The sequence below is a fragment of the Poecilia mexicana genome, unplaced genomic scaffold, assembly GCF_051168715.1.
Source record: "Poecilia mexicana isolate PSO_F unplaced genomic scaffold, ASM5116871v1 scaffold_7, whole genome shotgun sequence".
Classification (NCBI taxonomy): domain Eukaryota; kingdom Metazoa; phylum Chordata; class Actinopteri; order Cyprinodontiformes; family Poeciliidae; genus Poecilia; species Poecilia mexicana.
In genome coordinates this window covers 27,190,634-27,204,957 of record NW_028263376.1, presented here as the reverse complement: position 1 = coordinate 27,204,957, position 14,324 = coordinate 27,190,634, and the positions used below count along the sequence as shown (strand labels likewise).

The window sequence follows — 14,324 nt, the reverse complement described above, 5'->3', positions numbered from 1 at the left end:
ATTCCAAAATATGTTTTTTTGCATGTTTGTATTTGTAACTTTTTGTGCTCTTTGTTATTTAGTCCTGACCGAGATTAAAAGTAGACTCTCGTGCATGGAGAGCAGGGGGGGGGGGGGGAAGACGGACCAGCTTCTGATTGGTCAATAATTCTGGCTGTGGGCCAATCAGACTCCCTCTCTCCAGGAGGGAAATTCCACGATGAGACCAAACTGCAGCTTATTCGCGGTTTTCGGTGGAATTGTTTGGATCTATCAGTCTGCTCCTGAAACTAATGTTTGGAGGAACAAAGGAAATTTCACATAATCTACTTATTTATTTATTTTTTTACATATATTTATCTAATCATTATATCTTAATCTTTGTTAGATCCACTGAATTTCTCTCCTATATTGCTAATTGGAGGATCTAAATCCTGACATGCTGAAATCTCAGTGAGCATGGACCAGCAGCAAGTCCTGTTACTTTGTGTGGCTTTGTCATGGAGGATACACACTGGGTCCACTCAATCACATGAAGGTATGTACATTTATAGAATACAAAAAAACATTTGTCTCTAGAAATGTGGCTTCATGTTTTATTACATATTTTTTCTCAACCATTTTTGTTTTTTTATTTAGTTTTCTATGCTAAATATCACGAGTAACTTACAAACATGTTGGTCTCACTACAACTACAAAGTTCTCTGAACATCTCAATCTCAAGTCCTTTCCACCTATTCTTCATTGGATTTTGGTCTGGACTTTGACTGGACCATTCTCAAAGTCTCTTCTAATATGTTTTTGTTTATTTGTTTGTTTTATGATTGCCCCACGTTTAGCTCCATACGCCTTCCCATTAACTCCAGCATCCCTGTCCCAACGGTGTGATGCTGCCACCAGTGTGTTTCATAATTGAACTATTTACTAACAAAACACTAGAGCGAAGAACAGACAGCAAGAGAGACACCTGTAGTTATACTTTCAAAACTTTTATAGTCCTACTTACGAGTGAAACACATGCATGTATGAAGGATTAATTGCAAGTGTATTTCACTGAGGATGTTCCAGCTGTGTGCAGCGTCACTGCTGACATGAAGAGCGTCATGTCACTGCAGCTTGAACGATGGTGCCTCTACCTGCAAAGTTCAAAATAAAAACAGGAAATATGACTCATGATCTACCCTGCTGCAGGTGTCTAGTCTCTGCACAAAATGAGCCAGAACAACGTACAGTTTTAGTCACTTGCCAGGAGGTGGAACGCGTCTCTTTCCATTTATGATATTTCCGTTCCTCCGCCAGAGCGTCCTACTCACACATGGGCCATTGTCTTTCTGGTATGAGCTCAGCAACACTTTCCCTGCAGACGCGCAGATACAGACACAGAAGCTCTGTATGTCAGTGCATCACTCTTTGCTCTCTGGGACACAGAGTCCACATTTATAGCTTTATCACAATGCTGAGCTTTGTCTGAAAAACCTCGACCCTTCGGCCTTTTCTTCACGGCCCTGAGGGCCTGGGCTTCTCCTGCGCCCGACTGCCTGTTTGCCTCAGAATCTCCAGACAGGACATCTATAAATCATTCACTCCAAATATCTGAGCTTTATGGAATAATGATAAAAGTAAAGCTATTGCTGAGAGAAAGCTGGAATTGCAGTTTGCCCACAAGTGATGCGGGAGACCAAAAGTCTGTGGAAATAGGTGCTTAGATGAGACCAAAGCGAAACCTTGTGGCCAACATGCAAAACCAAGATTCCACATCCCCCCCTGAACACACCGTCGCCACAATGAAAAACCTGGCGGTGGCGTCGATATGCTGTGGCGATGCTTTCGATCAGCAGGGACAGAGTAACTGGTGAGGGTTAATGGAAAGACAGATGCAGTTGCGTTCAGGTGACACTGGAAAAAGTCTGTTAAAGGCTGATAAATCCTTGAGACTGGAGCAGAGGTTCTCCATTCAGGCATTAGCCCCCAACGAACACCCACAACTACAACGTTTAGCTCAAATCATATTCATGTTCTACTATAGTCCAGTCAAAATCAAAACCTCAGCTCCGTGAAGAATTCATCATGAAGCTTGACATTATTTGTCCGCAGTCACTCTCCATCCAGCCTGACTGAGTTTCTGTTGCTTCGCAAAGACAAATGAGCAAAAATGTTTAGTTTCATAGATGTGCAAATGCTTGTGCAAAACCATGTTTGCTGTTATTTGCAGGGTTTTTTGTTTCTTGTGAAGAGTCTGTTGTTGTTCTGTATCCACAAATATCACATTTTTAAACTGCCCTATATTCAGGTGCACAATTCCTTTAAACAGATTGTGCTATTTAAAATAACTGTACAGTATTATTTTCTTATGTTGTACATTTGTCCTTACTGTAAAGTCTCTTTTCATTATTTTTACCTTAGTTTGAATATGCATGCTTCAAAGTGCTGCTGATAGAAATGAGTTTCCCCACTTTGAGACTAAAGATGTTTCTTTTTCTTTCTGTTTTATTCGATACACGTAACAGTGGTGATGCATTTATAGTAGTTTTATATATGACTTTTTTTTGCAAAGAAAATTGAATCATTTTATTGTTTCCTTCCACTTTGCAGTCTTCTCTATGTTGCTCTATCACATAAAATCCGAATAAAGTACTTGGCTTGTTGGTGCACGACAAAACGTGATAAAAGCACAAAAATGAGCAATTTCCATGACAGCTTTGATTTGTTTCATGTAAACATGTTTCTGCAAACCATACACTTCTGATATGAGAAAATATCTTTTCACTTTCCTTCTGCCAGAGGTGTGTCCGGGTACCCAGAACGGTCTGAGCTCCACCGGTTCTCAGGAGACTCAGTACAACCTGATCAAGGACCGCTACAGCGGCTGTGAGATCATCATGGGGAACCTGGAGGTCACTCAGATTGAGAGTAACTGGGACTTCTCCTTCCTCAAGGTGAACACGGTCCCAGTTTTGTGCTTAAGCCTCAGTAGTAGAAGTGGACCAGTGAATTAATTTGCATCTCATATGTGATCATCGTTCTCTTCGCTCCCCCCACACCCCTCACCACCAGACAATCCGTGAGGTGACCGGTTACGTCCTCATTGCTATGAACCACGTTCAGGAGATCCCCTTAGGACAGCTGCGGGTGATCAGAGGAAACAGTCTGTATGAAAGACGCTTCGCTCTGTCGGTTTTTTTCAACTATCCCAAGGAAGGCTCCAACGGTCTGCGACAGCTCGGACTCCTAAACCTGACAGGTTAAAAGCGTGCGCTATATTAGAGCTAAAGAAACTGAAGTACAACGTCCAGCATCCTAGAGACATAAAATAAGATGTTTAATAATAATAATAATGGAAAAAAGGCAAATCAATGCTAGCTGATTAAGACTGAAGTTTGTATCAACATATTGAAAAATTAGCTTCAGGATGATCTGCTGTTTACCCCCTCCCCCCCAATATGTCTCTCTTATATCTTTAGAGATTCTGGAGGGCGGAGTGCAGATTATTAACAACAAATTCCTGAGTTATGGCCCCTCGATCTTCTGGCAAGATATTCTTCGAGACAACAGCGCCCCGATTGACATCCAAAATAACGGGGAGAGAGGTCTGACTTTGAATGGTCTCATCTTCGATGCACCCGTTGCTCTTTCCATTGTCTCTTTATTTGTCTGTCTGAGCTGTTTGTCTTCGGTCTGAACTCGTCTCTCTTGCTCTCAGGCCCGTGTCACAAATCTTGCGGCGATTACTGCTGGGGACCAAATAAGGACCAGTGTCAGATCTGTGAGTCCATGTCAGACTGTTGCAATTTCTGTTTCTTAACTGTCTCATCCTTCTTTTTCTTTTTTCTTCTTTTAATAATTGAATAGCTCTATTCATGGACGCCCGGTTGAAGACGTTCACACACAAATAAGAGCAGACGTCCGTGACCTCTGTTCAACCTTCCTGTCCTTTGTCTTCTCAGTGACTAAGATGGTGTGTGCTCCCCAGTGCAACGGACGCTGCTTTGGGAGAAGCCCCAGGGATTGCTGCCACATCGAGTGTGCGGCAGGATGCAAAGGCCCTCTGGATGAGGATTGCTTTGTAAGTTTGTTGCTGTGTGGCTTCTCAGCTCAGACACTTTTTTTTTTGTCTGTGCAGAATGTTTTAAATTGAGACACCAAGGTTTTGAAGCATGTTTAAGGTCACAACACAGCAATTATACTGGATGTATGTCTAGACTTTGACTAAGCCAATCGAAACCCTTTCTTATTTTGAGTTCAATTAGAGGTTGTTTTAAACCATGCTGGTTTGCTAGCTGCATAGCTGAAACGATGTTGTAACAGGACCCTCACTTTCTAAAAAGCTAAACTTTTATGTCTGGAGTCTGTAGAATATTTTTCTAAGAGACCTGGGGGTCATCAAGACGTCTGTTTTCTTTGTGTTATTTTTTGTCCAGCAGTGGTTTTCACCTTGAAATTTTCCCATGGATGCCATATTTTTTCTCTTTCCTATTACTGATTCGTGAACATCGACCTAAACCGAGACAAATGAAGCTTTCAGTGCCTCAGATGAATTTTGCTGGAGTCCCAAAGCCATGGAAATGGCAGATTGATAGACATTCGTTTATAATTTTCTTTAGATCAAGGCATGATGTGTTGCTTTTAGAGATATTTTAGTCTACTTCCTTTTGTCGTACAGGTGCTTCTAAAGTGATTCAGGTCTTATTCCAGCCAGGACAGGATTCAAACCCAGAACCTTCTGGTTACAAGTCACTAGCAGTCTGTTGTGTTTTATGCTAATCAGATCTGAGAACCACTGTCTCATTTTCTTATGTGCTTTTGTTACACAAACAAATGACTATAAAGGGATTTGGTTTGTACGATTTGGCATTACGCCCTAATAAATGGCAAAATATTTCACATGCATAGATTCATTTAAACCAGCCCTGATTAGATGTCATGCCAATAGGTCAAAGGTGTTTTTCTGTCCTTCAGGCATGCCGTCATTTCAATGATTCAGGAGCCTGCGTGCCTCAGTGCCCCCAGACCCTCATTTACAACAAACAGACATTTCAAATGGAGACCAATCCCAATGCAAAGTACCAATATGGATCAATCTGTGTGTCTCAGTGTCCTAGTAAGTAATTCATGAAATGCTTATGATTTTAAAGTCTGCTTTAATGTTACATGTTCACAAAGCCTGCTGTGTGTGTGCGTGTGTGTGTGTGTGTGTGTGTGTGTGTGTGTGTGTGTGTATGTGTGTTTGTGGCTTTGTAACAATTGACTCCTTCTTGTTTCTTATTTTCTATCCACAGCTCATTTTGTGGTGGACGGCAGCTCCTGCGTGAGCGTCTGTCCTCCAGACAAGACAGAGATGGAGAGAGACGGCCAGAGGCAGTGTGAGCTCTGCAGTGGATTCTGCCCGAAAGGTCAGCAGCACTAAAGCACCATTCAACCTTTCCCTAGCATAGCGCTGTCTGTTATCAAAAAGCAGTGATCGATGGAATCATCCCTGCAGTGTGCAACGGCACCGGCGCAGAGCACAGACAGACGGTGGATTCCAGCAACATCGACAGCTTCATTAATTGCACCAAGATCCAGGGCAGCCTTCACTTCCTGGTCACAGGGATTCATGGGTAACTCTGCTTCCACCGGAGGAGAGCCTAACAAAGAGACAGACTGTGTGTTAATGATGTGTTTTCTGTTCCTCACAGAGATGATTTTAAAAACATTCCACCACTCGATGCCAAAAAGTTGGAGGTGTTCCGCACCGTGAGGGAAATAACAGGTTTGTATTTACAGATAGGTTTTTCGTTTAGGGAGCCAGAGACAGCAGTCGCCATGATTTTGCTGCTTCTAAGTAAATCTCTGTATTTACACGTTTTACTTTTTATTAACTGTGAAGATGCGGAGTGATGTAATATAAACTGAGGCGCTTCATGGCTATTATTAGTTTCTTTAAAAAAAAAAAAAAAACTTTTGGGAAACTGAGTTTTCCAAAAGTGACAAAAGTCACTTAAACAACCATTAGACAGCAAATGGTTTATTTCACACCATCTGCAGGTGGCAAAACGTCTGCTTCCTGTGTCTAAAATCATCTCAGTGAATCACTAGGATTTATGTTATGGTAAAAAAAAAAAAAATCTCTTTTAGCAAACCTAAGACATTCATAGATTATTAAAGATCATCTTTAGGCATGTATAAAGAACTGTAATGTTTTCATTCTCAGATATTCTTAACATCCAGTCGTGGCCTAAAGAGCTAAACAACCTCTCGGTTTTTTCAAGCCTCACGACAATTCAGGGGAGGTCGCTGCACAAGTAAGGATGATTTTGTGTGGCACACAAAAAATTAACAATCTGTGCAAAGGAACACCTAGCGTGTAATTAAAACCTGGGTCTGACGCTTCCTGCTCAAACTAAAACCAATTTATATTAAATCCACACTCTCTGTTGTAACACCTATTATTATGTTCTTTCCTTTTATAATTAACATTAACATTTTCTCCACTTGTCTTGTTCTTTGCAGCTGTGCACTGTCACACATCCAGACTAAAACATAATATAGACTGCTCAGAACCAAATGATAAAGTCTGAAATACAAACTTCCTAACTGTTTGAGACATTTTGTAAGCTAACTACCCTCTGTGTGTGTGCGTGTTTGTGTGTGTGTGCGTGTGTGTGTGCGTGTGTGTGTGTGTCCTCCAATCCCCAAAACAAAAAGGCGATTCTCTCTGATGGTGATACATATCCCCACTCTTACCTCCCTCGGGCTGCGCTCTCTGCGGTATATCAACGACGGCAGCGTGTACATCAGTCAGAATGCCAACCTTTGTTATCACCACACTGTGAACTGGACGCAGCTGTTCAGGGGCCGCAGAGTTCGAGTCAACAACCTCAACAACAACAAGCCGCTTGCGGAGTGTGGTGAGACGCGTCTCTTTAAAGCATGACGACAAAACACGTGTTCCATTTGAATACCACAAGGGAGCTGACTTTGTAGTGATGAGGTTGCTTTTGTGACTAAAGGTATCCCTGCTAAATTAACAGGGTTTTCTTAAGAAAAAGTGAGATATAATAAATCATATGGAAACTTTTTACACCTTTAATGTGACATAAATCACATTCAGACAAGATCTTGTTTTTTGTTGTTCTTTTTTTAGATTTTCTTTTATTTCTAACAATGTTCTCCCCTGTCAGATTTGTTTATTGCAGTTGCATAGAATATATGACACAATAAAAATGGAAATAGTGAAATATATTCTTTCGTGGTCTCCTGCATTTGCATACTGAAACCTGCCACTTTAACAGGTGTGTGTACATTTAGGATCCACCGTATGTTACAACCTATTACAGTCATTTAAAACGAAAAAAAAAAGGGGTTGAGGGGGAACCTTGAACTTTCATCCAGTAGATGTCTGATGCGCTGTCCTGTTTTGTGTGCAGTTGCAGAAGGACGTGTGTGCGACCCTCTTTGCTCAGATGCAGGCTGCTGGGGCCCCGGCCCTGACCAGTGTCTTACCTGCAGGAACTACAGCCGCCACGGCACGTGTGTGGGAAGCTGCAACTTTTTGTCTGGGTCAGCAGTTTTGGGTTGACGTTTATGTGACTGCAGCTCAGGTAGTGCCTTTAGTAAAGTCGCACATGCTCTAAAAAATATTGTGTTTGCAGAGATAAGAGGGAATTTGCGAGATCTGACGAAGAATGTGCCGCTTGCCATCCAGAGTGCAAGCCTCAGAGGGGAAAAGTCAGCTGCACTGGAACAGTAATATGTGCTTTTTAAAAAAATAAAATAAAATCCGTAACTAGGATAGTGTCTATAAGTTCAAATGTATTTTAATCATGTTACGCAAGTATTCTCTGAAGAAGAAAAATTGTAATATGAAATTGTCTGCTGTGCACCTTTAATGTATTATATTTGTTTCTCTGATTCACTTTCATTTTAATCTTTTACATTAAATTTAACACTTTGACTGGTTTTATCGTGTGTTTTCATACGTTTTTTTTTTTAACTCTCCTCATTGCTCTCTATCTTTGTCTTTTGAAGGGGGCAGATGAATGCGTGGCTTGCTCCAATCTTCAAGATGGTCCCTACTGCATGTCCTCTTGTCCCTCTGGAGTACTTGACGAACACAGAGGACTAATTTTCAAATACCCCAACAAAGAGGGCCACTGTGAACCATGTCATCCCAACTGCACACATGGGTAAGGGTGAGATTAAAACATCAGTTTATGAATAGGTTTGTTTTCACTCACGTATAAAAGTTTCAGATATTCATGGAATCCATTTCCAGTCAGAAAAAGTTCGGGATGTTGTGTTGCAGGTGTGTCGGCCCAGGTTTAAACGATTGTAAGATATCAGGCGGCAGGTGAGTGTTTCCCCCTGCTGGTGGGTATAAAACATTGCATGTCAATGTTCCGCTATTACCATGTGCTTGTTGCTTGGTCAGTTTAAAGAGCTAGTTTTGCTGCGCTCATTTTTTGGTTAATGATTTTAACTTTCAGAACTTTGTCTGCTGTGATTCTTATCGCCAAAAAAGAGAGAAAACCCCTCGTACGTGATATAGATATAACAGGGTTACTTTGACTGTTTTTAGTAGATGGAAGCAGCAGTGCCTCCTTTTGTTGCCGTCCAGCAAATTAAAGATCACCCCATTTCCATTAATTGTGTTTGTTACTGGGCCAGTCAACTTTTAGAAAACACGAGTAACCGTAACCTTGAATGAAACCAAAATATGTGATTAAGGCGGTAGATGATTAGCAGATGATCGAAAGGGAGAGATGGCCAGCCCCTCTTAAAGAGAACAGCACATGATTGTTGGGTTTTTTTTTGTTTTTTAATTAGCTCAAGACCTGTAAAGAACCAGACACAAGACCAATGAGGTTTTTATGCCTTCCTTTGCAAAGGGAGAGATCCACAACCTCTAACCCGCTCAGGATCAAAACAGCCAGCAGAGTTGAGCAGAGTTTCAAGCTCAACTCTGCTTGGAATTGGCTTTTATTATGATGACCTTCTTGAGTAGAACAATGCTGAGATAACGAAACAGATGGACCCCTTGAGTAGGAAATTACATTATAGATAAAGAAAGAACATTAAAGAATAACTGGTCAGAGCCAGTTAGGTAACTGAACACATTTAGATAAAACACTCAAATAAAATGATAAAACAATGATTAGTTTTACCCAACAATGATCATAGAATGCTTATCCCTACCTAAGTTTGTCATTTCATTTCAGTTTTGATTGAAATTCAACATTGCAATTTTTAGATTCAGAAAATTTGTGAACTTTTTTTTTTAGATTCAACTAAACCAATCAACATGTCTTTGTCTTCTTAGACGCTGAGTTTTGTTTGAAGGTCTCGGTTTGCGCTTCAATCCACTTTTTAACTGTTGAACATGCAAAACGTTGACTCACCTACATAAAGGGGCAGTTCCCTGTATATCTTGTCGTAAATAAATCCTACAAAATACTTCCTTTGGGAATAAAGACATCTTGACCAGAAAGCTCAGGTTAGGTTCCTGCTAAAATGTCTCATTCTTTTTAAAACAACTCTGTTTCCTTCTGCAGCGGACAGATCACAGGTATAGCATTGGCAGTCCCAGCTTGTTTGATTTTCTGCCTCGGGTTGTTCTTCCTGGGGGTGTTGTACCACCGAGGCCTTGCCATCCGTCGCAAGAGAGCCATGAGAAGATACCTGGAGAGCGGAGAGGTCAGGCTTCAAACACCATTACATAAACCTGCCACACACATTTGCTTCAGCTAAGAGGTGGCATACGAAAGTATTAATAACTCTAGAATATTTCCACATTTTTTACAAAGTAACCACAAACTTGTATAAAAAGCAGTGGATTTTGAAATGTTTCCTTTTCAAGGTAACTCAGTCTCAGTCAGATTAGATTTTGCGTGTCTGTGAACACACATTTCAAGTCTTGCCAAAACTTTGTTATATTTTGGTCTCAATGAGGTAGGTTACATCTCAGGTACAGCACAACCTGAAACCCTAATCAGACTGAAAGGGACGTAGCTGAGGGAAAGTGCAGGCAGAGGAGAATCAGGAGATGGAAAACAGCTGCAAAGGGGAGCAAGATGGCAGCGAAAGAAAAAAGAAAATAGCAAAATATAGAGACGGGAATAGGACACCATAAAGGTAAAGGGTAAATCTAAAGAACCCAACACTAATGCACAAATCATAATAATCCAATATAACTTTTTCAAAACCCTGTAAGAGTCAGCTGCGAATATTTGCTTTGCTTTCAACAGAGCTTTGAGCCCCTGGGTTCGGGAGAGAAAGGCACAAAGGTTTTTGCTCGGATCTTGAGGCCGTCAGAGCTGAAAAAAATCAAACTCCTTGGCTACGGCGTTTTTGGAACGGTACACAAGGTATTATTCATTTTTTCTTGTGATCAGTTGATATGACATGGAGCTACCATAATCTAAAATACAGTGTGCTTAAGGGCTTTTGGACCCCAGAGGGAGAGACGGTCAAGATCCCTGTGGCAATAAAGACGATCCAGGACAGCTCGGGTCGGCAAACCTTCACTGAGATCACTGATGTGAGTCTCATCAAAAAAAAAAAAAATATATATATATATATATATATTTTTATATATATATATATATAAACACCAAATGGCACGAACAGAGCTTAATTTTTCGTCGTAGCTTAAATATTCCAAGAAGGAAACAGCAATGCTCGTTTTCTATTGATTTGCTGTAATACTAGTCGATGTCTAAAATGCGTTCCCTCAATTTGCAGCACATGTTGTCCATGGGCAGCCTGGACTACCCTTACATTGTTAGGCTGCTGGGAATTTGTCCTGGTCCCAGTCTCCAGTTGGTGACCCAGCTCAGTCCCCGTGGCTCCTTACTGGAGCACATCAGACAGCATAAAAACAGCCTGGACCCCCAGCGTCTGCTCAACTGGTGTGTGCAGATCGCTAAGGTAAAGACAGCTGTAACTCCTCCGTATAAGATTTTAGACTGAATGCAAAGTAAAACCACCCGCGTCTCAGGGTATGTTCTACCTGGAGGAACACCGCATGGTCCACAGAAATCTGGCTGCCCGCAACATCCTGCTGAAGAACGACTATCAGGTCCAGATCTCGGACTACGGCGTGGCAGACCTCCTCTATCCAGATGACAAGAAATACGTCTACACAGACACAAAGGTAGACGCTACCATCTGGTTCAGTGTGAGATCACCCGCCAATGTATTTTCTTTGCGTTTTCAAGCAATGCGCATTTGTCCACTCCATTCAGACACCTATAAAGTGGATGGCGCTTGAGAGCATCTTGTTTCGAAGGTACACTCATCAAAGCGATGTTTGGAGTTACGGTAAGAAGCCTACTCGTCATGCGAAGCAAAGCATGTAGATGTTGACTGTGTGTGAACCCCAAGAAGAGACATTAAAAGCAGCATTTTTGCTCCTGGACAGGAGTGACGGTGTGGGAGATGATGTCCTTCGGGGCGGAGCCGTACGTGTCAGTGCAGCCTCAGGAAGTGCCGAGCCTTTTGGAGAAGGGCGAGCGTCTGTCACAGCCCCACATCTGCACCATCGATGTCTACATGGTCATGGTTAAATGTGAGCCTCTAGATCACTCCCTATGTGTGAACACAAGCACGTCGAGGCTTTCTCGTCGCAGAGGCTGCTTCTATGCAATCATCTGAAAACAGTTTACTGCTTTTTATTTGGTTTTAGGCTGGATGATTGACGAGAACGTGAGGCCAACCTTCAAAGAGCTAGCGAGTGATTTTACACGGATGGCAAGAGATCCACACAGATACCTTGTCATCAAGGTGCGGATGATGTTGTTTCTTGTTTCAGAGCTTTTTTTTACTTATCCTTGATTTTACATTGTAAAAGTTGCTCCTCAACTGTTGTCTTGTCACAGGAAGGGGAAGACGCCCCGCCTGGAGAAATCCATCGAAGAGAGTCAGAGCGAGGACTTCTGGATGCAGATTTGGAAGATGCAGATGAGGAGGGGCTGGACGATGGCTTGACTACGCCTCCTCTCCAGCACTCTCCATCGTGGAGTCTTTCTCGTTCAAGGATAAATTCCTGCAGGGTAACAAACAACAAACGCACATCAGCGTCTTAGTTACATTGGAATGATAGATTGGTTTTAAACTACTGACACGATCAGTGAGTGGCATACTTCTTGTGTTTCTGCGACCTTTTTTAGAGTGGTGTATCTCAGCCTGGCCCGACCGGATACCTACCAATGACGCCAAGTCCAGCAGACAACATCCGTCAGGTGTGATGACCACAGAAATCCCCTGTTGATTTCCCCAGTAAACTTGTGTTCATTCAAACCTTCTTAGGTCTGATACATCAATTGCTGCCACAAAAAAAAACAAAGTTTACCAAGATCACTTTAAAAGATCAGAAGCTCTTAAATAAAACACACTTTTATGATTTGCACATTCATTCTTTGCTTTTTCGCTTCAGCTGTGGTTTCACCGGTCTCGCCTGAGCTCTGTGCGGACGCTGCCTGAAAGGTCAGAGGTCAGAGGAAATGGCAGGGAAGCAGAGGCGTTACGGGCTGGAAGCCTTCGCCGAGCAAGGCTAGGCTCAGAGAGGACCAGCCCTCGTGTGGCTTTAAGTCGTCACAGGAAGCTTTCCACGGCCTCCAGTCCGTCCTCCTACAAGGTGTGGACGGCGCAGGAGGATGAGGAGGAGTTGGACCATTATGGCTACGTTCTGCCTGGGTCACCTGAAACCCCAGAAAGAAGTAGGTTTTGCTTTTCTCACTGTCAACAAATTAAAATATTGAATGTTACTTTATTTCAGTTTGTTAAATTAGGAACTGAAACATTTTTTTCCCCATAGATTCATGAAACATCATAAACATCATATTCTCTGAATACATCACTAAAACTTCTCATCCAGTCATCTTTATCTATTCTATGCTTCCAGGTACAAAAAGTAATCAGATACTTGAGGCTTGCGAAGGAGCAGCAGCAAACCAGAGAGACGGAACGGAGAAAGATCAGCTCCACTGCAGGAGAGAGATCCAATCTGTGGATCATAAAGCAGAGGTGGACCGAGGGACTTGTAGGTATGAATACATGGATATCAGGCACTCAGACTCTTCAGAAGGAGGTGAGTCAGAATTGGAGAGATGTGGGAGTCAGACATCTTCGACGACTGGAGCGGAGACAGACCAAACAGCCGGGGGCTCGGTCAAAGAGAGAAAGGGGGAAGAAGAAACTGAAATTTGCCACACAAATAAACAAGCAGCAGTTCCAGAGGATCCTAGAGGTGGCGTTGTGCCCGGGGCAGATGTTTCGGCAGCTGGAGACGGCACGGTGGAGGAGTATGAGGAGATGAGCAGATTTGAAAAGGTGCCCGGTGAGCGGGGGCACGCGGAATATGAGAACCTCCCAGCGAAGGCGAGGGCTGTTCCCAAGGAGACGGACAGTGACAGGTGTGCAGGGATCGGGGAATACATCAAGGTGTGTACTGGCATCAGGGAACCTAGCAACAACACATCGTTTGACAACCCAGACTACTGGCACAGCAGGCTGTTCCTCAAACCAGATGCTGTACGCACATAATCAGTCGGACTGGGACAGCAAAAGGGGAACGGATGCATATTTGCTAGTTTTCTAAGATTCCCCCCCCCCCACCCCCCCAGCTTATTTTGGTTTTATTTGAAAACAAAATAAAAATAAGCTTTTTTTTTTTTCTTTTTTTTTTACTTCACTGGAGTTTACTGTAAGTGATCATTTATGTAACCAAATATGAGTGAAGTGCAGAGCCATAAATTACAAGTGTTTATAAGCTTATCATCTTCAGATAGGATAGGGGTTTTTTTTACTTCACTTTTTTTCATTGGCTAATTATTATTATATCATATAATTAATTATTAAACCTCTTTTGTACTTTATATTTACATATAAGTGAATGTTTTTTATGTGGTTTCATGGTTTTGCAAATATTTAATCATTGTATCACTGATGTGTGTGCTGTAAATGTTTTCACTGTCACCACAGTAGTTGAATAAATAAATAAAGGTATTCATTTTGTATGACTGCAGACTCATTCACTGGTTTGCATTGTCCTTGAATCTTTATATAATAACCAAAATTATTATTCGCTTGTCTTGAGGGACATCATTCAACAGCAGAACAAGACATAACGTGAGGCAGAGGAATATCTCAATAAGTACCATTATAAAAATATTTTTTTCTGCTATATAAATATCGGTATTTTCTTCTTATTTCTTAATTTTCTAATTCCCTTAATTTTCTAATTCGGGTTAGCATACAAATTCTATTTATGTACTATATATACTTGTCAAAAATAGCTTCAGTAAAATGATTGTAATAATATTTAATGTATTTTACTAGCTTTTATCTGTTCTTGTCTTTAAATAAGG

General features: G+C 41.7%; 1 protein-coding gene across 1 annotated transcript; it reads left to right on the top strand.

The window, feature by feature from the left end:
• Positions 1–68: 68 nt before the first annotated feature.
• erbb3b (erb-b2 receptor tyrosine kinase 3b) lies at positions 69–13,987 on the top strand. The gene is made up of 28 exons (XM_014993284.2): positions 69–517; positions 2,761–2,915; positions 3,034–3,220; positions 3,441–3,566; positions 3,680–3,742; positions 3,924–4,042; positions 4,936–5,077; positions 5,256–5,369; positions 5,459–5,576; positions 5,655–5,728; positions 6,170–6,260; positions 6,664–6,866; positions 7,386–7,518; positions 7,611–7,704; positions 7,987–8,144; positions 8,264–8,308; positions 9,510–9,651; positions 10,203–10,322; positions 10,397–10,495; positions 10,699–10,884; positions 10,955–11,110; positions 11,202–11,277; positions 11,378–11,524; positions 11,642–11,739; positions 11,835–12,008; positions 12,126–12,197; positions 12,392–12,674; positions 12,860–13,987. The coding sequence occupies exons 1-28, from the start codon at positions 439–441 to the stop codon at positions 13,498–13,500; spliced, it is 4,095 nt and encodes a 1,364-aa protein (XP_014848770.2). The 5' UTR covers positions 69–438; the 3' UTR covers positions 13,501–13,987.
• Positions 13,988–14,324: the final 337 nt, after the last annotated feature.